Raw genomic sequence first — 26,812 nt, forward strand, 5'->3', positions numbered from 1 at the left:
CATCATGATGCCTCTTACCACGTGAGCTGTCCGGCCCCACAGTATCTCTGAGGTCGTCTTTCTACTTCTCTCTAGCTGTTCCTTCTTCCACTGGGGTTTTGAGATGATTCCTACTCCCCACACAGGAGCAATCGCATCCAGTGCTCCCTACACTATGTTAGACGCCCTCAGACGATCGCAGGTGACTTTCTTCTGTCACGCTAGACGGGGTGGAGGTGGAGCGGGAGATAAGATGCCATCAACCCTGCTTGGAATGCGTTTGTGCAAAAGGCACACAGAAGCCCGGTTTGTGCTGAGAAGCAAAGGCAGTAGGAGGGTGATGTATCCAAAAGGGTTTCATCACTTCTTTTTTCCTGTGGGGCCATCCCACACCTATTAAGCTGCCAAACACTAATGGGTTAGTCATTGGGGGAGAAAGAGAATGAAGAGTTTCAAGAGAACCATGACTTAGTCTGTGAAGGTTCACCAGCATGATACATGAGAATTGAAGAGGGGGTGAGAAAAGTTTGAGCTGTGTTAACGACTGAACCAAGGAATTCCGATTTCTAGACAAGACCATAAATGGTCTTCAATTATCTAGAATCAACTTGCCAGCGAGGGGAACAGGGCTTTTAGGGAGGAAGTACAGTGAGCCAGAAACAGCAATCACTCTTGACGTCGTTGAGCAATCCACGGAGATGCTGGTTATCTAATAAATAATTACGCAATCCAAATCTAATTTCTGGGTTCTAAGGAAAGGAAGAAGAGTCTGTTGGCAAGGGAGGTAAGAATCCTATCAAACGCAGGACTTTAGGCCATGTTACTATAAATTTTTCCCCTATTTACAGGGAGGCAGACATTTTAACAGCATTATCTCCATGAAGAATGGGAATTCAGAAAAAAAATGAAAATATCAGAGAGAGGTTCATCTTTGGGTTAGTGTGCATACAAGAGAGTGTAGCTCAGAAACATGACTTCTCTCTACCCACCTTCTTTTCACTTGGGATGGTTTCCTTGAAAACATCAAAGGTGGAATCATTCCTTCAAAACGTGCCTTTGACACTCAGAGTGGGGATGTCCCAGATCAGATGACAGTGGTCTGAGGCTCTTAGAGCGGGCCAGGGAGAGTGGAGTCCCTAACAATGGTTTGTGTAAGAGGGCCCAGGGCTGTGCGAGGCGCTGCAGATGGCCCGGTGGGCTCACCCGGGCAGCGGAACCTGGGAAGGAGCTCAGGGCACGTGGGCCGGCCCCCATGGAGTTGGCTTGAACCCCCTTAGCAGGCCCACTGCAGGGCCGCCTCTAGCTTATGCTTCACATCTCCAGGGTCAGAGAACTCACATCTTGTAGTTCGATCAGTTTTCTTTATGTGGAACCCGGCTGTCGTCTGTCTACTGATCCGGCCACCCCTGTAACCCAGAACACGCTTGGCTCTCATTCACAGCACGGCCTTTCAACTGACGCACCTTCTGCGGGGGAAGCATCCCAATTCATTCCAGAAATCCTTCCGTTCACGTACATTTGCGGAGTGCGCACAATGTTCAGGGGTCCTGTGTCTGTCACTGCTGTCCTTCCTCTGCAGGGGGGCCACTCCTTTAAGGAGTAGTTCCCCCACCCTCACCCCACGTTTGAACACAGCGCTGCGTTCTAAAGGACAGAGCGGGACGATTACCTCCATCAGTCTCGATACTCTCCCAGCTCTGCCTCTTTCAGGACAGGGGACACTGGGTGGTTAATTCATCTCCTTGTACTTTAGTTTCCGTATGTATAAAATAGGGGGAGAGCACCTGTTCCTACGCAACAGGGATGTCGAGACTAAAGCAGTTGACCCGCACGAGGGGCCCAGATGCCTGGCAGAGAAAAAGCCTTCCTTTTTCTTACCAGCATGAAGCTTGGCAGCGAGGTTAGCATCGTGCCCTTGCACGACCTAACTCTGGACTTAGGGACAGCGCTGCTATGCCCTCTCTTCACTTAGGCTGTGGGCTGTGTCTGAACTGGACAGAGGAGAGAGGTTACTGTCTGTGACACCCGAGGGACCAACGGAATGAGCGAGGGATGAAGGAATGGAGGAGAGGCATCGAGCAGCAGGCGGAGCGCTATGGCAGTCCTGTCTGGGGCTGACCACCAGGCCAGATCCTACAGCCGGAGCCGCAGCGCCCAGGACAGGGATGTGCAGGTGCGTGCCAAGATGAACTGGGAAGGGTGAGGTCCTGGGAAGTGCAGATTCTCTGGCTGAAAGCTAATTATCCAGCTGCCTACTAAAATTCTATCAGACACTCCAACTCCACTTCTGGGTGCGTACCCCAAAGAATTGAAAGCAGAGTATTAAAGAGATATTTTATACACATATTCATAGCAGCATGGTTTATAAGGGCTAAGGAGTGCCGTTAGTGAAAATGGCCACCTGCAGATGAATGAATGGACAAAACGTGGCATATGCAATGTGTCACGGGAGGAAGGAAATCCTGACATGTGCGGGAACATGGATGAGTCCTGACGTTATTCTAAGTAAATGATATCAACCAAATGTTTGCATCCCCCCTGCCCCCAATTCGTATGTTGAAGTTTAATTCCCAAGGTGGTAAGTGTTAGGACTTGGGGACCCTGAGGGTGATTATGCTGATGGAATTAGGAGGCAGGGTTTTGGGGTAATGAGGTCACGAGACTGGAGCCCTGATAAAAGAGACCCCAGAGAAATCCCACTTCTCTTCCAGCACAGGAGGATACGGTGAGAAGACGGCCGTATCTGACNCCTGAAAGAACGAGACAGTGAATAAGCCCGTCATGAAAAAGACAAGACTTGGATGGTTTCCTATGAGAGATACACAGACCAGCCAGACTCCGAGGCAGAAAGGAGAAGGGGGTCAGGGGTAGAGGGGGCGGGGAATAGGGAGCCGGGGTTTAATGGGTCCAGAGTTTACGTTCTGCAAGGAGCTCTGGAGATGGACGGTGGCTGCATGGCAGTGTGCGTGTGCTCAACACCGCTGACGGTATACGCCAATGTGGTAAGAGATAGTAAATGCTATGTGCGTTCCCCAGTGACTAAAGAGATTTTAACCTGTCAGCATACACACAGTTCCAGAAAACCAAAACGAGGGACGAGAGGGATGGCAGAAATGGACGAGGAAAATACTGCTCATAATTTCACAAGCCTTAAGAAGTTGCTCAGGAGAGGGGCACCTGGGTGGCTCAGTCGGTTAGTGTCCGACTTTGGCTCAGGTCATGATCTCACAGCTTATGAGTTTGAGCCCCGCATCACGCTCTGTGCTGACNGCCTTGATCATGGACGTCGCAGCGATAAACTTCTGCTGTTCATTAACCACCCAGGCTGTGGCAGGCCTTCCCCAGCCTGAAAGAACGAGACAGTGAATAAGCCCGTCATGAAAAAGACAAGACTTGGATGGTTTCCTATGAGAGATACACAGACCAGCCAGACTCCGAGGCAGAAAGGAGAAGGGGGTCAGGGGTAGAGGGGGCGGGGAATAGGGAGCCGGGGTTTAATGGGTCCAGAGTTTACGTTCTGCAAGGAGCTCTGGAGATGGACGGTGGCTGCATGGCAGTGTGCGTGTGCTCAACACCGCTGACGGTATACGCCAATGTGGTAAGAGATAGTAAATGCTATGTGCGTTCCCCAGTGACTAAAGAGATTTTAACCTGTCAGCATACACACAGTTCCAGAAAACCAAAACGAGGGACGAGAGGGATGGCAGAAATGGACGAGGAAAATACTGCTCATAATTTCACAAGCCTTAAGAAGTTGCTCAGGAGAGGGGCACCTGGGTGGCTCAGTCGGTTAGTGTCCGACTTTGGCTCAGGTCATGATCTCACAGCTTATGAGTTTGAGCCCCGCATCACGCTCTGTGCTGACAGCTCAGAGCCTGGATCCTTCTTTGGATTCAGTGTCTCCCTCTCTCTCTGTCCCTCTTCCAAGCCTCTCTCTCTCAAAAATAAATAAATATTAACAACAACAACAAAAAAGGAAGTTGCTCAGGAGAGGAAGCTTTGAATGTGTTAGCTGTTGGGTTCTGTTCCCCAAAGCCCCCCATCGCTGTGCCCTGCTCGGCGAGCACAGCATTGCCTTGAGAGCTCAGAAGCAAGAAGCTCATCTGCCCTCAGCCAAGGGCTACGGTCAGGCAGCTTCACCTCTCTCACCTGCCGTTTCCGTGTCTGGGGACTGCCGTGGCCCCGAAGCAGGCCAACTGGGGCAAAACCCTCCGAGCCGGCCCCGCGCACAGTGCAGGTGCTGGACACGGGAGCTTACCTGGAGGTCATAGAGGAAGCGGAAACGGCTTCCTTGGCTCGAAGCTTCTCTCACAGCCCGAGCCAGGTCCACCGACCCCTTCCCTCCGATGGACCAGTGATAGCAGGGGACCGCATCAAAGGCGCCGGCCCGCTTTGCCAGCTCACACACCAAGTCAATCTCCGCGCGGGTGTCGGTCCTGGTGATGAAAACGTTTGTGGTTTTGCATCTGTGTTCATTTAGGGATGTTTTTCAAGAATGACTAACCGTTTATACAGAACTTTTGCTCTCGAACACCGAATATATTTTAAACATCAAAAGTGGTTACATTGTGTTTAAATAAATCAGACTTAAAGAAAGTCTGGGGGGAAAAAAAGGACCTCTAAGAGGACTCAAATATTTCAAGTTGTTAAGGGTTTTATTGAGAAAATTCCATAACATAATGCTTTGATCATCCACAGTCTTTCAGACAGAAATGTTGGGTGGAATTTAAAAAAAAAAAAAAAAAGCCAAGGAAATGTTAACTCACTATATAGATTTCATTTCCTATAAACATTTGAGAAACTTCTGTTAAAATGAAACCAATCCAAACCAAGCCAACCAAACAGAAGGAGCAGAGTATTTCCATATAGTTTTCGACGAAGCGGAGAAAGACCACTAACACCCTTAAGCACAAACAGGGTTCACAGGGTGGCCCGTAAGAGGAGCACATTTAAGGGGGGGCGGGGGCTGCACTTACTTGAAGACATTCAGAGCCACAACAACGGGAACCCCAAAGAGCTGAGCGATCTGGATCTGCTTCTGAAGGTTACAGCAGCCGTCTGCCACCAGCTGGATGTTCTGGAAGAAAACCAGACCCCCATGTACACCTCCCACCGAAGCTGCCAAACTAAACTGGCTAGTCCACTTTGGCAGCCTTCACCTCCATCTTGCTCACTTGAATGTCCTAGAAGCTATTAAGACCATAAAACAATTTCGCCACCAAGAAAAAGGTGGCTACGGAAAGGGGAGGCTCATTTCCAAAATAATTTCTGAACTCATTCTGGGTCCAATGGCGTTTTTGGGTCTGGAGGCGGGCGGCTATTCCTGCTGCTGGCTGGTGGCCGGGGCATCAGCAGTGGGCTCAGACTGTGGGGTGGTAGACAAGAGGGAGCAAGGCCCCGGGGAGAGTGAGGAGCAGAGTCCGGCGGTTCCGGCCACAAATCCCTGGTGCCCCCTGTAGGAACTACGAGGTACTGCTGCAAAAAAAATCAAAGTCTAATTCACCTGAGAGTCAAGTAACTCAAGCAAGTGATAAAACCAAATGTTCATGTCCCAGAAGTCAGTTTTTTCCGCACCAAAAGAATACAGGGGTAGGAGTTTCGGACTGGTTTCTGTGCTGGAGACTGAGCTCCAGTTTTGACCGCTGCCCGGAGGGTAGGGAACAGGGCATACACGAAACCTCCATCCATCATTTCGTAGAATGAAGAGTGAACTGAATGGATTTTATCCCTTGTCCCCACCCATTTTTCTCCCAGATTATTGGAAAAGCAGTTTTCCGAGAGGCCACTGGTGGAGGGGGCTCATTCACTGGTTGAGACTCAACTGCTCGCCCTTGGGGTACTGGGTTTGAATGAATCTTAACATAAGCCTTCAAAACACCTGCTCTTACCTCCTCTGTGTATTCTTTCTTAAGCGGGACACCTGCAGTTACCTGAGACAAGAAAAGGCAAATATTAAGAAAAAATCCATTGAAACGCTTTTTCTGATACTTGTTGCATTTAAGAGTAGCCGCGTAGGGGCCCCCTCCTACACTGTTGGTGGGAATGCAAACTGGTGCAGCCCCTCTGGAAAACAGNCTTGTAGCTTCATGGAAAACGCACGCAAATAAGCCATACAGGACTCCAGCGCTGGTTTGATTAGGGGCTTACGGATCTCCCTTCTCCCACCACCTCTGTGGCCTGCACACAACACCCACCTCCAACCCTGTGCACGCGGCTACCCTCGGGGAGACACAGACGTCTCCTCTACCCACTTTCGTTGAATCCAAACATGTCCAAAAGGGTATGGTTAAAGTAGCAGGGAATTCTTAGGTTAGAGCAAATGCCTTGTACTAAACTGTGCCCAGCAGGCTGGGCACATTTGAAAAACCCAAATACACTGAAAAAACTTGAGCGAATTTAAAAAGGGTTAAGTGGCTTGGAAACGAGCAACTTGCCATTGTATTTACAAACCTGGGGGCTTGTTTTTCTTATCTTCTTTTAAATAAAAGGCAGTTAATGGGCATCACACCAAACATTGAAGTGAGGAAGGTTTATTCATTGTCACTGGGAATCTGACCTCTTTATACGTGCCAAAAAAAAGACTCGGGTAAAGATCGAAAAGAAAAACAAATCATGGTCACTTCTTCGGGAAGGTGCATTTAAAAGCACAAAATGTGCTTTTAAACCAGTAACTGGCAACATTAACAGTCTTATTGGAAGCTTTTAAAAAACACTGGTGCCTGGGCGTCACCAGACTAATTAAACCAGGATATCTGGGAGTGGGACCCAGAATCAGGAATATTTAAAAATTCCTCAGCTGGGGGTGCCTGGATGGCTCAGTCAGCTAAGTGTCCGACTCTTGATTTTGGCTCAGATCATGAGCTCATGAGTGAGATTGAGCCCCCCCTTCCCCGTAGTGATTCTCTCTTCCTCCTTCTCTGCCCCTCCCCCACCCATTCTCTCTTTCTCTCTCTCTCTCTCTCTCTCTCAATAAATAAACACCTGAGCTGTAAATAAATAAAAATAACTCCTCAACTGATTCTTTTTTTAGAGCTTATTTATTTTCAGAGGGATAGATAGAGCACCAGTGAGTGCAAGGAGGAAAGTGGGTGGTGGGGGGAGGGGAAAGGGTGGAGAGGTGGAGTGAGAGAGAGAGAGACAGAGAGAGAGAGACAGAGAACCCCAAGCAGGCTCTGCGCTCTCAGCGCAGAGCCCTATGCAGGGCTCAAACTCACAAACTGTGAGATCATGACCTGAGCTGAAATCAAGAGTCAGATGCTTAATCAACTGAGCCACAAGGTGCTTCTCAGCTGACTATAATTTGAGCCAATATTGAGAACTTCTTACAGGTGCTCATTATCCTAGCCTAAAATGGAACTTATAATTTCAGTAAACCCCGACTTATACAAAGTGTACCATCATTCTCAATAAATCCTAAATAATATTAAAGTAATCGACATCCCTTTTCTCTCTCTCTCTTTTATTTTTTCTTTTGGGCCTAGTTTCTCACAACGTATAGGGCGGCCAGGGCAGGTTAAAGATGAGGAAGCTGATGAGAAGACAGAGAAGATAAGAGAAGACAAGGGTCAGGGCGCCTGGGTGGCTTAGTCGGTTAAGCGTCCGACTTTCGCTCAGGTCATGATCTCGCGNCAGCAAACAAGAGGAAGAACGGGGACTTGAATACAACAGGGTTCTGAAATCCCAACTGAGTGCCTAGTACCTCTCCACTTCGTTTCTGCCGACAGCTGGCTACTGGGTCACATTTTGTGTCACTGAGGGCGGGTGACTCACTCCCTCTCATGGAAGAAGCCTTGAGAATATTAAAAATCCTTTGAAAACCAGTTACTTCTGTGACAGATTGGTTTTTGTTGGTGTGTGGGCACCTAACAGGATTTTCAGGTGGGTTTTCTAGCACTACCATGGAATAAAACATGGAGGGAATCTTTCAATGGGAACAACTAAAATGCTAGATTTAAAAAAGAAGGAATGTGAAGTATTGCTGAGTTTGCAACACATAAAAAGTTCTGTGGGATCAATTATTAGGTACAGGAAGAATGGGTTGTACACACATGGCAAAAAGTAGAGAGGATAGGGGCGCCTGGGTGGCTCAGTCAGTTAAGCTTCCAACTTTGGTTCAGGTCATGATCTCACGGTTCATGGGTTTGAGCCCTGCGTCGGGCTTTGTCCTGACAGCTCAGAGCCTGGAGCCAGTTTTGAATTTTGTGTCTCCCTTGCTCTCTGCCCCTTCCCGGATCACACTCTGTCTCTCAAAAATAAACACTGAAGAAAAAATTAAAAAAAAAAAAAAAAATTAGAGAGGATTAACAAAACCAAAAGTCAGTTCTTAGACTAACAAAATTGATGGCAGTCAGGTAAGACTTTTTTTTTTAAAGGAATGAAAACATAACACAGGTGGAGACGGAATTATTAATATACCATGACCAATTTTATACCAACACACTTGAAAACAGGGCAATTCACACACGTCTAACGCTTATTAGAACTCCTCTAATAAGAAAGAGGAAGCCTAAGCTGTTGTAGTCACTTAAAAAAATTAAATCTATAGTTAAAAATCTACCCCTCACTGATAAGCCACAAGCTTACACATTGTTACTGATGAATTCTTGCCATCTCTGAATAAACAGATTATTCTAACGTTATAAGATCCCTTAGAAAGTGCGTAAAACAGAAAGAATCCTACTGCATTTGCTTTATGTGGCTGATATCTCACTCAAAAATATAGATGCAATGATCCTACATGAAATATTGGGAAACTCGTAAGCAAAATTCAGTTCATGAAATTCATGAAATTCAGTTCAGTTGTTCATGAAAAAGATAATATATTCCCGACTTACATTCTAGGGAAGTAGGTTCACTTCATATTTGAACATTAAGCAGTATAATTTGTAACATTAATAGATTAAAGAGGAAGGCCATATCTTATCAATAGATGAAGAGAATTATTGAACATTTATTTAGAATAAAAACTCGGCAAACTAAGAGTAGAAGCCAATTTCCTTAATTTGATAAAAATCATATACTATCTGCCTATAGAAAAATCACACTTCATGATGAAGTTTTAAATATATTCTATTTCAGATGAGGACACCACTCCTACTTAATACTGCATTGCAACTACAAAGAACTGCTTAGTGTGATTAGAAACAAAGTATAAAGATGAGAAAGAAACAGAACTGTCATTATTTTCAGTCATGCCTGGGTACACACGGAACTCTAAAGTATCTACAGATAAATGAGTCCAAGTGACAACACAATTTTAGGGTCACAGGGATGGGTGCACAGCAAGGTGACTAAGTTAAGAATATTGTATTGCATACTTGGAAGTTGCTGGAAGTAGATCACAAAAGCCCTCTTTGCAAGAAACTTTTTGTAACTGCACGGCGCCAGGGGTTCACTAGACTTGGGATCCTTTGTGACGTCCAATCATTCTGTTTTACACCTCAAATGAATATAAGGTTCTAGGTCAATTATACCTTCATTTTAAAAAAAAGAGGATTTCGAAGGGTCGCTTGGACGTTAAGCAGTATAAAGAATCCAGAAGGGATCTGTTAAACTATACAAAAATGTAAAGTGCACAGTGACAAATTTAGGAAAAGAAAGAAAGAAAGAAGCCCTTTGTGGAATAAACTGTAAACTGTTATTAAAAGACACTTAAAAAGACCTAAGTCAACAGAGGTAGCTTAGATGGGAACTTGTCAGGAATCCCTAAGTTGATCTACTGATAGATGCTATTCCAATGAAAATCCTAAAAAGATTCTTGATGCAACTTTATGAACTAATTCTAAAATACATCTGGAAGTGAAAAGGGCTGATCCCATGCATGAAGACATAGAACAGCCTGGAGGAGTTTGCCATGATGGTTATCTGTGCAGCATGGCCCCAATTATAAGTAAACAGGCCAGGAGAACTGAAAGGACGTCCCACACACGTACGGAGAACCAATTTATCACAAAGTAGGCTTGAAGATAAGAAAGGAGGGACTATTTAAATGAACAGTACTAGGCTAATTGGCTATTCATATATTGAAAGAAAAAAAAAAGGAAAATTAGACCTAGTGATTGCACCGTAGATGAAAATCAGCAGCAATGGGCGAGTTGGTTAATTTCAGGTGTCAGCTTGTGCCACAGGGTGCTCAGAGATTTGGTCGAACATTATCCTGAGTATTCCTGTGGGCTGTTTTGGACTCTAAGTAAAGCAGATCCCCCAAGCTCCCAAGGCGCTGTGCCACGTGCGTGGGCTATACCTAATCAGCTGAAGGCCCTAATAGAACAGAGAGATTCTGTGCAAGAAATATTCTCCAGCATACTGCCTTCAGAAGAGGTCTGGACCTGGCTCATTAGCCCTCCTGAATCTGCAGCCTGTGTAACCACCCTGTAGATTCTGGACCTGTCAGCCTCCATACCTGTGTGAGCCAGTTCCCAATAATAAATACACATCGTGTTACTTCTTAATACAGTGTGTTTAAAGAATTAATTGCAAAGGGATATCTAGATCCATAAGTATAAAGATACTAGTTCGTGAATTGTACCGTGAATGGTCAGCACTTTGGAAGACAGGATATGAATTTGAAATAATTGGGGCTAAAATGGGCAAGTTCGAGGGTCACAGGATTTTCCACTGCACAAATTATGGGAAAAAAACAAGCTGAATAAACGTAAGAGGCCACCATGGTTATTTGTATAATGCTACCCAAAGGAAGTAGAAATTATAATGGCTCAAAAACATGACCACAGAGTTGTTTCAAGTAGGAAGGAAAGACACTGAGATGGATAATACAGAATATAGGATTAAGGAGATGAAAGTTCATATATTATTCAGTTGTTAAAAACATTTCCTGGATATGGACTATGCCAGGCATCAGGGATACGCAAATTAGTAAGACATAGTCCTTAATCTCAAGGAATTCAGAGTTGAGAAGTGGGGTGCATGTATAGACATTCATAAAACAATATGAGACAGAAGGCTCCTCTGGAGCCGAGGAGGGGGATATGAAGCTTCACCAGGCTTCCCCAGCCTTTCCTTTTATTATCATCCACTCGGATCTGTGCCTACTAAGCCTGAAGCCTGGTTCGGTCACTGGCATGAAGCCATGATGAGAAGCAGAAGAGGCACAAAAAGATTAAGGTTAGAGGACAATACAACCACTGTAAAAGAAGCACATACATTAAGATGAACTAAAACAAGATTATAAATCGCATACACAGTTTTTACAGGACAGATACGAGAGTGTGGAAAAACACCTGACTAAAACTCAGGAGACCTTGAGTCTGATTAGCCTCCTAAACAGAAGGATGATAGGAAGCAGATCACTGAATCCTTCTGTTACCTCAGTAACTTCATCTTTACAAACACTGAACCAGATTTAGACGAACTTGAAGCCCTTTGAGTACTAAAGCCCTTTGATTTTATACTGTCCAGAGTGCAAAACAGGGACGGAGAATTTAAAATGCATCTTATGGGAGGTAGAAACTGTTTTTTGAAAATGGAAATTGGTATACAGATTCAAAATCAAAAGTGAAGAAGTCAGTGTAGCGACAAATGGTGTTCTGAACAAAATAAGAATTCTTTAGGATCTACGGCTTACTGCCATATGTTGTGCCAATCTTGCATTTGAATTAATGGTGAAGATTTGGGCCAAAATGAACTACTTAAATGTCTGGTATTACCAGTGGCTTTGGTATTCATGTTTACCCTTCATTCATGTTCAGCTCTGCCTGGTGGACAGAGAAGGGAATTTGGATCTAAGTCTCAGGCTTCAGATCTGGCTCACTGCAGGCCTGGTCATACCACCCACATTCTGTGAACCGGCTGAACCTCAAATTCCTCATCTATAAAATGGGATAAGATAATGTCAACTTCTCCTGAGACGAAGAATTGCTAAAATGATTGTACAATGCACATCACAGATGTGTTTCATGATGGGACACCTGTTATTTGTTATTGCTACATAATAATCATTGATTATGTGACTTCTATATACACAGGATTGGATTACCAGTTAAGAAATCTGATTTGGTACACTGTCTCATATAACCATAGTATAAGTGATAAAAACTCCCCGACTTATTTTATTACAAAGATAATTACTCAGCATAACATTTTGTATTCTCCTTTTGAAAAAAAACCTTAAAAATGAAAAAGAAAAATGCCTTTGCTATGGAGAGGAAAAAATTTTCTTTTGATGTATGCGAATGATGCATATAAGACAGGTTAATATCAAAAGTCTATAAAAACATGAAAATAAGGTGTGTTTTCCAAACAAAGCTCTTGTAGAAATAATCCAGTGCTATAACAGAGCTGTGAAATGAAATCAGAAGAAAACAGATACGGAAGGAAAATAGTTCTAGATGAAATCTGAAGGGACACTGCACCAGTGAGCCAAAAAACTATCTGTACAAACACTGAAAAACCACCCACAAAAGCGATCAACCCTCATCTGTATGTCCTCTGCTCAGGAAAACGAGCCTCTATAGTCTCATTACTCCGTGGGGTTATAAAATGTTGACCTGAGTTTCAGATATAAATCTTAGGACTGAAAAGTGGTTACATTAGTCTCCTTTCCAAAATACTGCTTAGAAATGACTTTGTGAGTATCATCCTTTACTCGAACTTACGAAAGGATCAGTGCCCCATAACGGGGATTTGTCATTTAAGAAAACTGCAGTTATGAATTAGGTTTGAAGGTTTCCGATGCGAAAAGTCGGCTTCACCTTAATTCTGGAATGTGTTTTACTAGGACGGCAGTTTGGGACTTACGCTCGGCCCGCCTCCGTGCATCTTCAGAGCCCGCACGGTTGCCACCAGCACCACCACATTGGGCACCAAGCCGGATGCTCGACATTTGATGTTGAAAAACTTCTCCATTCCAATATCAGCACCAAAGCCGGCTTCAGTCACTGTGGAGAATCAAGGTGGAGATTTGCTATCATTGTCTCAAAACAAGAGCAGATTTTAGTTTTAGCCATGTTGGGCACGACTCAGGTTCCAAGGACCCTTTAAACCCCCCACCACGCCCAGTGCCATTGTTCCTTGTTCACAAGCCGAGGTAGACTGATATTCCCAAGGTCACAGAAAGTGTTCCGCTCCCCTACGTTCTCTAAAAAGATGGCTCTCTATTCGGCTTTAGACTGCGGTGCCGTAAGGATTCATTGCCATGGTCGAAATCTTCTGGTATGCACACTCAAAGCAAAGCATTTCTTAACCACAGATGGGACTGTCAGCTTTTCAATCGGGTTCCAAATTGTAGCAAAGGACATTGCTAGCATGATTAGCATTAGAGGGTCCTTTCTTTCTTTTAAAAATATTTTTGTAAGGTTTAGGTTTTTTTTTTACGTTTTATTTATTTTTGAGATAGAGAGAGACAGCATGAGCAGGGGAGGGTCAGAGAGAGAGGGAGACACAGAATCCAAGGACAAGCTCCAGGCTCTGAGCTAGCCGTCAGCACAGAGCTCGACACGCGGCTCAAACCCATGAACCTTGAGATCATGACGTGAGTGGAAGCCGGATGCTCAACCGACTTAGCCACCCAGGCACCCCTGTAATGTTTATTTTCGAGAGAGAGAGACAGAGCACAAGCATGGGAGGGGCAGAGAGAGGGAAAAAGCAGAATCCAAAGCAGGCTCCAGGCCCTGAGCTGTGAGCACAGAGCCCAAAGTGGGGCTCGAACCGATAAACCATGAGATCATGACCTGATCCCAAAGCGGATGTTTAACCAACTGAGCCAGCCAGGCGTCCCCTTTTCTTACTTTTTATAACATGCATAGAATCCCTTATTTAGTGCCACCATTGTTTTATGTTTGCTGTGTCATCTGTGTCACTTGATGAAATTCAAGTTAGCAGAGTGGGTTAAGAAGATGAATCACCAGGCTTGATAAAATAGCATCTTTAGACCCTAACCACGGAGGACACTCATCTTTAGTCATCCCCTCCTCTGCCCCCGAATTGCTAGAAAAGTTATGGAGGAGGAAGCTGAGAGTAAACCTATCACTGCCTTCCCAGATAATACTAGTGACGGACGTGAGGTCAGCAGCACACAACGTCACTTCCACACGCAAAGGGCAGCTCTAGGATGGGCACGGCCACTGGCACCACCAGGGGCTTATCAGACACACAGAATCCAGGGACCCCACACCCAGTGAGTCACAATCAGCATTTTAACAAGATCCCCAGGTGAGATGAATGCCCGTTAACATGTGAGAAGCCACGCTAGGAAAAGAATAACACCAGTGTGAGAGGAAGGAAACATTTATGAAACACGCACTACATATTGACAGTACAAGCAAGGCCATGATTTATGGCAGAGATAGGAATTGGCAGTAAAAAAACTTACTAAGATAAAATCAAACCATTTAAAGTGTGCACGAATGAAGATATTTGTACTGAGCATTCACTAAAGGCAGACATTTTAACAAGAATGAAGGAAATAAAATCCTGAAGCATCACCTACAATTTCAAATTCTAAATACATCAACCCATATTCGAATTCTTTCTTGTTTCCTTTAAGTCCTTCATATTCCTGCATGATTTTGATAGAATAGGTAGGATTTTGTCGTTTGCTCCTTTAAAACTTTTAGGCTTTTCTCGCGGTACTATAGACTTTCAGAGTTTCTGAACATGTGTGGCAGCCTCTAATTTTGTTAGCTTGATGTATGAAGATTTACAAAACTGTTCCCTGTTATTATGCATTTGGGTTGTTTCCAACATAAACAATGCTGGAAAATATCTGTGCATGTGAGATTTAACCTCTTTCACATTATATTCTTGGAACAAATCCCCAAGGGTGAGAGCAGGGTGCCAGTGGATATAAAAAATTTTATGACTGTTGATATGCTTTTGACAAATTGAAAACAATTTCTTTAAGAATATTCAACTTGAAATGAATTTAGCCATAAAGTCGTTTTTTCCTTTATTTTCCTTGAATAAATGATGTTGTAGAAGAAGTGAAAGCAGTAAAGAGGCATTTCTTTTTACCCGCTGTTTGGACAGTTCTACTGATCTGATGGGTGGTGGTGATAACCAGGCAAGATCATGGGCGGTGACGATCCCAATCTCAGCGGGATCCCGGGCGGAACCATTGGTGATGGCAGCATGGAGGTGACGTAGTGGACTCCAGAAGAGGGATGTTTAGTTGATTTTGTCAAAGGTCATGATAGACTGGGCTCCCGGCAGGGGAGAGGAGACCATACTACAGCTTGGTGTCAGACAGATCAGATCCAGACTCCCTCCCAGCTGTGTATATGAGCTGTCCATTAACGTGACAATCAAAGAATGAAGGCTGGTCAGTTATTTAACCTATTTGGGTCTCAATGTCTTCATCTGACCTGTTGGGGGAATTAAGCGAGATAGCAAGGTAAAGTACTCAGTGACTGCTTTCCGGGGGCACTGTGGGAGCTCCCCAAAATGGTCTGCATCGTTATTACCAAGAGACCAATTCTCCCTCTTGCTAGAAATCATATTCGATTCTTAAGCTTTTGTCGAATTCCTGCTATGTGCAGGCACTGTGCTCAGGGTGGTGGCCCAGGAATGGGGTCCAGCCCTCCAGGGACCTGGGTGGAGAGACGTCCCCGCTATTGGATGGAGAGAAGGGGGACACGGTGCATGGGGAGGGAGGGATGTTGCACGGCGGGTCTGCAGAGTGGGGCTCACGGAATCAGGCTTTGAGGGACAACAGGGTTTCTCCAGGCAGAGAAATAGGGAGCTGGGGGTGGGGGAAGGAGAGGGAGCGGGGAGTGAAGGGCTTCACAGGTAAAGGAGAGAGCAAGAGCAGAAATCCGCGTGCCAAGATGAAGAGAAATGATCCACGATGACTGAAGAAGTCCATTACCTCAACCAACATGACCGGCTCTCTGGTGCGATCAGTTCTGAGGAGCAAGCGACAAAGCTGTGTGTGTGCATCTTTGTTTCAATGCTGTGGTATTTGAAAAACTGCTTAATGTTGCCCTATAGTTGGAGGTAGATTCGCGCGTGCAGTATTTGAGCCAGTGGGCTCTTAAGTCTTTCCAGCTGGGTGCCCATTTCCACTCGTAGCTCCCCTATTAGACTACGCTCCGTGAGGACAGGGGCCACGTCTGTCTGACAGACGGACACTGCAGGACACACGGTGGGCACGGATGACTGTGTACGTCTCTAAAACAAGTGAAAGGGAGCAGTGGGTTCAGGTTCTGTGTCTCCCTCTCTCTGCTCCTCCCCTTCTGCGCTCTCTCTCTCTCTCTCTCAAAAATAAATAAACATTAAAGAAAAAAGCGAACAGCAGGACTGCAAAGTTTTTAAAACACTTGGTCACAAATCTAACAGCACGGTTCACTGATAATAATTTGATCCCCCTAAGAAGCTGCAAGCTTAAGTTCCCTTCCAAAACCATCTCTTCCTTAAACTTCACGATGCAGTCGCCATGCTCATCCCACCCGCACCAGCTCTCTGTGGCCTAAAGGAAAGACACCCAAGTTTCTTATCACAAAGCCCGAGGCCACCCGACGTAACCAACCGCAGGCACACCCCCCCTTCCGTCTTCACTCTGCCTGCAATTTTGTGCTCATAGCCTAACATCACGCTTCCCGTAGAGCCCGCACATCTGATGTTTGTCACCTCTGCCCCTCCTCCTGATGGGAACATCTGGAACGCTCCTCTCTCCCCGCTCTCCTCTTCAACTCGTTGCCCAACCTCAGCTCAGGTCTTCCAGAAGCTTGCCCCGATCCTCTCAGGGAGAGGGGGCTGCCCGCTTCCAGCCCTCTGGCCTGCTCCTTCACGGGGCCTATGTCTATCTCTGCAGGCAGTGTCCTAACGGGACTGGAATGTCACCCCCCACCTGGAGGGCACGGACCATGTCTTACTCATCTTCACATGTCCATTACCTGTCACGTACCTGCTGCACACGAATGAATTAACAAAGGTGAGAAGAAACTGTCAGAGCAGGATTCAGAGCCAGTGGTGACCAAGTAAAGGCCATCATTTGGTGGAGACAGGTAGACACAAAAAATAAAATTAGATAACTAAAAATGTTCTTATACCTCCCTATCATGGTTCCTTCTTTTCTTTACATCAGCAAACATTTTAATGCTAGGAATAAATGTCATATCCGACAAAGATATGACCATCGCAAATGTCTACATAGGTTAGCTCAGCTTAATTTCCTATTTTATGAGGCAAATTGAAAAAAAAAAATAGTAACAAAGAGAACTGCAATGAGGAAAGGAAACAGGATGCAGTAATAAAGGTCCAGGGACTGTGGCTTCCAAATGCAAAGGAAATATGGAGGCAAATAATGTGAAGAAAACAGAAGAATGTGCCAGATTCTCATGCTTGGAAGAGTGGTCTGAAATACTGTATGGAATCATTTCTGTGTTATTTGTTTTCAAGTATCAGGATGCTAAGGAAAACAGAGTTTGGAAAAAGTATGCTATGCACAATCAGCAGTCACCAAAATAAGGACCACTTAAAAATGTGACATCAGCAAGTATGAGCTTGGAAATGCACAGTGTGGATGGAGAGCTGCGTATCTGTGTCCTATATGCCGTGGTGTCTAGAGGCGAGCAGGGGACAAAACCCTCTCACAGGCAGGTTCTATTTCCCAGATGCTTCCTGAGAATTATCTACAGAGAACTTGTAAGTTAAGTTTTCCTAGTGATCTCAAATAAGCAATTTGGTCACTGATCATATTTGCTGCTTTTGATACATGGCAAAAGAGCTACACTAAAGAAATACTACTGGTTGATTTTAATACAGACCTGCTCTCGAGTCATGAAGCAAAGACACTATGATGTAGCATTCCTGAAAAGCACGTACTGTAATCTTCTGAAAGCTGCATATGTTAAAAAGGCTCCCAAGAAAATGTTTGCACATGCCACAACAATTATTTGTCTTGGCAATCTTTTTTCTTGGGGGGAGGGGAGGGTGGGGACAGAGGATGGTCACAGATGTTCAACTTAGGAAATGAAGGAAAACAGGAAACTGACCGATACTCTTACTGTGTAAGCACAGACGCTGTTAGATAGTGATTTTATAGCATGGCTTGACTCAACTTTATAACCCAGAATCTGCGCAGAAGGGAAGTGTCAGTGGGTCTGGGTTTGGAAGGGACTAGCTATTTGGACAAAAATGGTCAGTCCTTTCGCAGGAAACAGAGCTCAGGGTTCAGTGGGAGAGTAAAAACCGGTACCGGACAACCAGGTGGCCAGCTTCCTGGGCTGCTCCGCGAGGGTCCCCGGCTCTCATCGTACAAATTAAACAGAAACAACAACAACAAAACCCTTCTGGAGGGCATGTGTCGGATCGATGAAATTTGTGAATGAGGCAGAGAGATGATTTTTACGTCAATTTATTCTATCCACATGTGTTCAATCTGCAGTGTCCGATGCATAGAAGAAAATTTTTATCACAGTTAGGATGGAGATAAGTAAGCACCAATCAACTAACTTATTTAAAAAAAAAAAGGTATTTATGTCATCACCTCCTCTTAGGTGGAACCTAAAAATTATGGATTCATAAAATTCTAGAGCTCGGATGGAACTAGCCTTGCTGGGCTCATATGTGCCCGGCTAGTTACGTTCCTGAGGTAAGAGCCCACTGTGGTGTCCCAGGTCCCTCTGATCCTCAGCTCTGAGCTGTCCGTGCCGCACTGCACGCTCTCTGCTACTTGCCACTCTACTTCAAAGCACTTTTGATTGAACACATGCAGCTCAGAATTAAGGAAAAGCCTCCATTTCTTCATCTTTGTCAATTACTAAACCTCTATTATTCTGTGTGGCTCTTGAGCAGTCATGTGTATATATATGTCTGCATTTAGTGAGGAAACATTTTTAACATGATGAAGATCAGAAATTAATTAGAGGCGCCTAGGTGGCTCAGTCAGTTAAGTGTCCGACTTCGGCTCAGGTCATGATCTCACGGTTCGTGGGTTCAAGCCCCGCGTTCGGCTCTGTGCTGACAGCTCAGAGCCTGCAGCCTGCTTTGTTTGAATTCTGCGTCCCCCTCTCTGCTCCTACCCCGCTCATGCTCTTTCTCTCACACAAAAATAAAATAAACATTAAAAAAATTAAAAAAGAAGAAATATTAATTAATTACCTAATTAAAAAGGAGTATCATTCTGACCTTTTCCTTCTTTTTGTCTTCCTTGAATTCCTATTTTAAAATTTTTATTTATTTATGCAGTAAATTTGAATTAAATTCTTTTTAAAAATTTTTTTTAAGGTTTATCCATTTTTGAGAGACAGAGTATGAGTGGGAGAGAGGCAGAGAGAGAGGGAGACACAGAATCCAAAGCAGGCTCCAGGCTCTGAGCTGTGGGGCTCGAACTCATAGACTGCGAGATCATGACCTGAGCTGAAGTCAGATGCTTAACCGACTGAGCCACCCAGGAGTCCCTTGAATTCAATTCTGTTTTGCATTTACTTCTAAGTGGTCTCATGCTTGGGTACATTTACCGAACCCATTTCTATGGAATCACAAACCTTACTGGCAGATCAGTAGCTCTCTAATGGGGGAAGACTCTACACCAACCCCCCCCTCCCCTCCCCACCGTGGGACATTTGGCAATGTCTGTAGCATCTCATAGGTAGAGGCCAGGGATGCCGCCACACATCCTACAAGGCACAGGAGAGTCCCCTCACCTTTCACCCTCCCAAAAATCCCCAAATTAGAATTGTCCACCAAAATAACAACAGAGTTTTCTATTGCCATGGTTCAAGCATGACCATGGTGCCTTATACTTTCTAGATACTCTTCCTGAGAATGTTATAAATGCATTAGATGCTAGAATACAAACTTATGCAAAATTATTACATTAACAACACCCTTACGTACCATAAGTTCCCGAAATACAATAATCACAGTAAAAATTCTACACGTTCACTACAACGTGGCAGTTCCTGGAGATGAAAAGTAGCGCTTCGTTGGGAGACTGCTGTACTAACCTCATAAGAAGGTGAGGGAGGGATGGACAGAAAAAAATCAGCACGTAGCAGTGGTCAGGCTTACTGCTAAAGAAGAACATCTATGATGGGAAAAGCTATTCTAACTAAAGACAGGGCATGGAGAGAGCACAGGACTATTTCTTAAGCACCACGTACATGCCAGGCCCTGTACTAGATGTTCTCTGTCTTGTTTCACTCTTCAACGCCTAGGAGGGACCTTTCCCTGCCACGTCCGTCCGGCTTGTGAGGCGCCGGATAGATATTTCTTCCCAAGCTCACACAGCTCTATGGGGTGGAGCTTGGGTTGAAAGCAAGGTCCATCTGACTGCAAGTGCCCCTCCCACCTCGTCATCAGGCAGCATTTGTCCAGCACAACTGCTTGGTAAGTGGTGCTTCTACGGAAAAATCTCGATACCTCGCACTTCAGTATTTTGGCACAGGAAATGCAGCTCTCTTCACAAAGCCTCTTCCTGCACTCTGACAGGCGTGTCCAGACCTGTTTTTCTAATTGCAACACGTTATCTGCTGTGATAACAGAAAGCGTGTAATCTGGAGTCTTCTCCAGTAAGACATGTATTTCTTTCTTTTTTCAATGGAACTCATCAATGTTTTCTCTCATGGAGCAAATAATCTAGGGATTATGAATCCCAATCCTCTCTTAGTTCTTGGTCTGTGTGCCAACAGAGCAAAGTCCTGGGAAGCAGCAGGGAGTGAGCAGGGAAAGTGCTCTGAGGAAGACAGAGCTCCCTGGACCAGGTCCCCTGGGCTTGCTACCCAATGCCACAGACCACAGGCAGGGAACACGTGTTCGGCCATCTGGCCTCCTGAGAACCCAATGGTCACTGTCCACTGGGTGAGCCAGACCCCTTAGACCTGACTTCCCAGCCTCCTCCAGCCAAGCATCTCAGTTCTGCTTTTACCTTGGGGAAACTCCTCCTTGAATTCTGAGACTGAGTTAAACTGAGGCACCAAGGTCTTTTTCCCCCTAAGTGTCTGGCTACTTGATATGCCTGATGTCACAAGAATTGCTAATGGAATTTCCACCTGCACTGTAACTAAGGTGTCCTTTACTCCATGTGTGCTTAGAAGATTGGAACTTTCAGATTTCAGAGCCAATTCATAATGACAGTAATTTTTTTTCTCTATGATGCAGGCAAAAACACAGGTATCAAATATACAACATACAGAGTTCCCCATTAATTTTGAACGTGAACTTGACTTCATGGACTGTTAGGTCACACAGAAGAACTAGTACTTTACAATCCACTTGGCTCAAAATGGGTTGAGATGAGAAATATGTCTGCACAGCGCCGATTTTGCTAACTTAATCCTCGAAATAATTTCTTCTCAACAGAGGGAAGAATGAAACTGTACCTCCCATGCACTCAGCATTTTATTTTCTCATGACTAATCAGAGATAAAAGTATAACCTTTGTACAGGAGGAAGCAAGGTATATGCAGGACTGGACTTCATTCTGAAGTAATGGGAGCTACAATTCCTGAATAGGGATAAAGGAATAGAAACGAGACTCCTCAAGCCGCCTCTTTCTGCCCTAAGTAAACACATCTATGCAGCTGCAGCTGTCTGCCCATAAACTTGGGGAAGATGCTGTTCAAACTCACAGAAGCACTTGAATTCTGAACCTGAGCTAGAGATAGGCTAGCCTTTGAGCATTTTGATTCTTCTGTTTTTTCAGTGACTAGGAGGAGACTAAGTAAACCAGGATGAAACATTAATTATAAGAGGTCAGCATTATTACTACAGCTGAAAAAAAATTAAACTTGGTGTCAAACATATTAATTTTGAGGATCGAACTCATCTTAGAAATTTTACAAAAAAACTCAAATCCTTTCCTTTCCTTTGGATTTGTCTATTTAATCTATGTGCCTCCTTGGTTTCATTAAATGTCTTAAGGTCAAATTTCCCTAAGAGCATGGAGAACCAACCAGGCACAAATTAGAAAGCCTACAGAAAGAAAGGAGTAAAAAACCAGTATTATTAGTAGCATGTGCCTTCCATTCACCCTTTTGGAGATGGCAAAGCTTACACGTGTTAGGGAGTTTTGGTACTAGTATAGAAAGCATGAGAAAGTTACTGAGGATGTATCTGGGGAAAGGAAAGAAAAAAGATAAGCAAAGTTTAAAAAGGACATAGATCCACTTGAACCATATGTTTTCAGTAATGATGGAAAAACTCTGAAAATACCAGTAAGGCTGCTTCGATGCACTTTAGTGTCAGGGACCCAGAATTTCCTTCCTCTGGAGTTAATTAGTAATAGACACTGGTTCCCATTATTTGAAACCATCATTAATCATCCTGTTTTGTAAAGTAATTCTGACCCAAGTGAAATTGAATTTTGGGAAAAAATGTGGAAGATGCAAATTAAATTATACATGTTATTTTTACCTCCCTTATAAAACTCCAAACTGAATTACATTCACAAATCCATTATCCAAATAGTTCCCATCTTCTTGCAGCGATCGTGAGTATCTCTACAATGTCACTGTCATGACCAGGGTTTTAACCCTTCTGTTTTTAGCAAACAGTGGTGTCCCAAAGTTCTGGCCAGAGGCCTGGAATTTGGATGACTGAACGGGAACAGAACTCTTCTCTTACATCCGAGAACTGGACACAAGGAAAATAACTTGAAAAGAGAAACAAATCTGGAAAGGCTTTAACTAACATGTCTTACCCTAAAATAATAAAAAAATGAAGCAGAACATTTTTCATTGAGCATTTTATGAAAAGAAGCCCAAGGAGGCAGAAAGTAAAGATGTCAAAAGTTAATATATTTCATCTGAAAGGTTCAGGGGTTGGGGGGGGGGTACATCAAAAAACCTACAATAGCTTTTTCTCCAAGGACAAGAAACCCAGTAAGTGAAACTCTTATTACTGAGTTTGAGAACAAATTGAATATTCCAACATTCTTAGTATGACACTTCTAGAAGAAACTCAGAGAGACAGACAGAAGGAAAGCATTTTAAACTTGGAAGCTGGAAGATGCTACAGTGTATGTAACAGAGCAGGGATTATCCAAAGTGAAGGAGAGACCCATCAGTGTGCCAGAAAAATCAGTGTAATGGACTGCAATCAGAATTTTAAAAAGGAAAAGAACGAACACAGGAAATATTAGGATACACCACACGTAATGAGAGGAAGTAGTGCTGCTTCAGAAGATGTGATTCAGTTTGTGTGTACACGCACACCTGTGTACATGTGCATGTACTTCATGCTTCGCGTTGGAGTCACTGGCCCGGACCCTATGCAGATTTCTTATCCAGGAAGGGACGAGGCCAATCTGCAGGTTTTACTGGTTTCTTACAGGATCGATGTGAGGATGATGTGCGCCTGGCTCCGCTCTGCTCAGGGTTGTGCAAACAGCAGAGGCAGCTCACAAGGACAAGACCCCAGTCTCACTTTTATCAACGATTATATTTATATGTAGGGTCACGGGTGCAACGTTCCTCTCACTGATGCTGAGGCTCTTACGCTTGGGGGAGGAGGCAGGAATGGTCTGCACACTCCTGCCTTTGACATTTCCTTCAGTATGTGTGACCTGGAAAGCAGAGGGAGACAGGCTCTCCCCACTGTCTGACGGGAGTGAATCCTGAAAGGACTGGATTTTTTTTAAAGTTTATTTATTTTGGGAGGAGAGAGAGAGAGAGAGAGAGAGAGCGAGAGAGAGCGCAAGTGCAGGAGGGGCAGAGAGAGAGAATCCCAGGCAGACTTCACATTGTTAGCACAGAGCCCAATGCGGGACTCGAACTCACAAACTGCGATATCATGCATGACCTGAACTGAAATCAAGATCTTGTGGTTCGTGGGTTTGAGCTCCACATTAGGCTCTGCTCTGATGGTGCGAAGCCTGCTTGGGATTCTCTCTCTCTCTCTCTCTGGCCCTCCCTTGTTTGTGTTCTCTCGCTCTTAAACAGATAAATTAAAAAAAAAAAAATGAAAACACACTGATTAGACCAGTAATTCATATTTACATTTGTAAAAAACTCAAAAGTGAAGAAAATAACCTTGAAAAGGAGGGATGGGCACAGTTTTTCATTGGCATATTTTCAACATGATCTTTTTCTGATTAAAAAGTGAATATAGGGGTACCTGGGTGGCTCAATCAGCTTAGCATCTGACTTTTGCTTTTGGCTCAGGTCATAGTCTCATGGTTGTGAGTTCGAGCCCTGCATTGGGCTCTGGGCTTACAGCACGGATCCTGTCTCCCTCTCTCTGACCCTTTCCAACTTACTCTCTTCAAAAAAATTAAAAAAAAAAATTTTTTTAAATAATTTTTTAAATTTATTTCTAGGAGAGAGAGAGACAGCGTGAGCAGGGGAGGGTCAGAGAGAGAGGGAGATACAGACTCTGAAACAGGCTCCAGGCTCTGAGCTGGCTGTCAGCACAGAGCCCGACGCGGGGCTCGAACTCACGAACTGCAAGATCATGACCTAAGTGAAAGTCGGACGCTTAACCGACTAAGCCACCCAGGTGGCCCTAAAAATTTTTTTAAAGGAATATATATTATTAGTGTACATTACTGGAAAAATTGATATGAAAATACAACAACAACAAATCAGGCACTTTTTACCATATTCACTATAATCTCTGTTGAGAGGAAAGACACCCTTGAGAAGCCCAGCAACACATTTTCTAGGGAAACGATAACAAGCGATCAGGATTAATTCTAATGTTCCCACCACCTGCCTCTACCCCCACCCCAAGCCCAGCAGGAGCTGACGCGACAGCCTGCTATATGTCTCATTTTGTAGAAATGAGGAACAAGCCCTCTCACCTGGCCACCTCGCTCGCCTTTGCTTCTCTGGGTACGTTCCCAGCCTGGCCTTTTATCTATAAGTGGGTCCAACTTGGGAAAAACTGCTGATTAAAATAGATTTACTTGGGGGCGCCTGGGTGGCCCAGTCAGTGGGGCATCTGACTTCGGCTCAGGTCACAGTCTCATGGTTTGTGAGTTCGAGCCCCTGCATTGGGCTTGCTGATGTCAGCCTGTCAGCAAAGACCCCTCTTTGGATTCCCCTTTCCTGCCCTCCCCTCTCTGCCCCTCTTCTGCTCAAACTCTCTCTCTCCAAAATAAATAAAACTTAAAAAAAAATTAAAATATTCATTATTATGTTTATTATACTGGCAAAAGAGAACATTACAAGGCTTCATTATGCCGCCTCCCTTGGACATTTGTGAGATGGGTCTGAAGGGCAGACGGGGGGCTGCTCCCATGAGGACAGAGACCCCTAGTTACATGCTTTTATCTCTAACAGAATGGGTGTCATGCTCTACGGACCCTTTTGTGTTCTGATCTTTTCAGTGAACCTAATACGGAGCATTTCCTTATGACTTTTTAACAGCTTCCAGATAACATTTTATTTTATAATATTCCATTATAAGAGCGAGTCATGATTTATAAAACCACTCTTACTTTTGGTCCTGTTTTAAGTTCTTCTTCAGAAGAGATCTGTGATGAACTGGAGAACGGAAGTGAGCCGGGCAGTTTGCCTGACTTAGAAGATAATCCTGAGCACGTCTGTGTAGAGGAGTCAAAAGTGTGCTCTCCTCATCCTTGCGGGGCTAGCAGCAGGTGCTGTCATGAAGGAAATAAAGATGGTGACACGGACGTGGCATTAACTCAATTGTGCGTCTGGGAAACCTCTTGAGCAAGGTCATGCTGCGGGCAGGTTCTCAACTCATCTTTCTATTCGAAGGAGACCATGTAGAATCAGAAAATGTCTTGGCTTTTTTTGTAGCTAAGCATGGCTACGGGACCAAGGTGATTAGCTAGTGGAAGTGTTGGGTGTAACTTCCAGGCAGGCTCCTCAGAAGGCGGGTGTGCCGTTCTTCCTTCTTTCTTGCTGGCTGGGATAACAGATGTGATGGCTGGAGCGTGGGCAACCACCCTGGACATTTTTCATTTCTATCTTTTCAGTTTGCACTTGATTTCATTCAACATTATGTGGTGTTTTCTTTCTGGGCACGACAGTAACTCTGGGGTTGAACTAAAGGTTACATATCTGATTTAGAAAAGATGGGGGCGCCTGGGTGGCTTAGTCGGCTAAGCGTCCGACTTTCGCTTAGGTCATGATCTCCCGGTTCGTGGGTTCGAGCCCCGCGTCGGGCTCTGTGCTGACTGCCAGCTCAGAGCCTGGAGCCTGTTTCAGAGTCTGTGACTCCCTCTCTCTCTGACCCTCCCCTGCTCACGCTGTCTCTCTCTCTCTCTCTCCTAGAAATAAATAAAACATTTAAAAAAAAAAAAGAAAAGAAAAGATGGCAGATTTGCCTTCCAATTTGCCAATGAAAGCGCTGAAATTTTAGAGGTTGCGATGTGCCCATAAATGCCCCAGAGCTATGTGATGGGAAGCAACTGGAAGAGGTCTGATCGCAAGCTCCAGACGCAGAATTATGGCAGAAATGCAGGGAACGGCAGTCAGTACTCAGAAGCCCGGGATCCATGTGGAGGGCTCCCAGGATTTTCTGCTCATCTGTCTTCAAGGATGGTTCTTGCGCTCAATTCTACCTCCTTTGTGTGTGTTCTGTGCTACCCAAGGAAATGCTTTTTGGAGGCAGAAGACCTGTTTTTATAGTCGTTTGGGATATTTTTAGAAGTTACATCATTAAATTATTGCCTAACCCTTAAAAAAAGTAATAACAATCCACAGTCAACCAAAGCATTCATGCAATTTTATAAAACAAACAAAAAAGGACTAAACAAGACGGATGGGGGGGGAATCAAAAGAAGGTGCTCAGATGCTGGTGCTTGACATTCAGAACATTCGTGTGCCTCGACGCTTTAAAATATGGCACCGTTTTTGAGAACCTCATTCACTGGAGCCTAACTGAACATGTAGAATTAAGGAGCGCTTGGTGGACTAGTAAACCTTCCTCACCGCACCTAGAAGGCGGGGCACGCAGACTTGGT

General features: G+C 44.5%; 1 protein-coding gene across 2 annotated transcripts in view; it reads right to left on the reverse strand.

The window, feature by feature from the left end:
- MTHFD1L (methylenetetrahydrofolate dehydrogenase (NADP+ dependent) 1 like) overlaps window positions 1–26,812 on the reverse strand; it is a 173,663-nt gene that overhangs the window by 67,722 nt on the left and 79,129 nt on the right. Inside the window, exons 20-23 of one of the 2 annotated variants that reach the window (XM_077776037.1) lie at window positions 12,736–12,875; window positions 5,868–5,909; window positions 4,956–5,056; window positions 4,238–4,415 (exon numbers count right to left, since the gene is read on the reverse strand). In XM_077776037.1, the coding sequence (XP_077632163.1) occupies window positions 4,238–4,415; window positions 4,956–5,056; window positions 5,868–5,909; window positions 12,736–12,875 (461 nt within the window). The remainder of the gene's footprint in view (window positions 1–4,237; window positions 4,416–4,955; window positions 5,057–5,867; window positions 5,910–12,735; window positions 12,876–26,812) is intronic. The other variant, XM_077776038.1, reaches the window with a different exon arrangement.

Source organism: Crocuta crocuta, unplaced genomic scaffold (genome assembly GCF_008692635.1).
Source record: "Crocuta crocuta isolate KB4526 unplaced genomic scaffold, BGI_CrCroc_1.0 scaffold25, whole genome shotgun sequence".
NCBI classification, from domain to species: domain Eukaryota; kingdom Metazoa; phylum Chordata; class Mammalia; order Carnivora; family Hyaenidae; genus Crocuta; species Crocuta crocuta.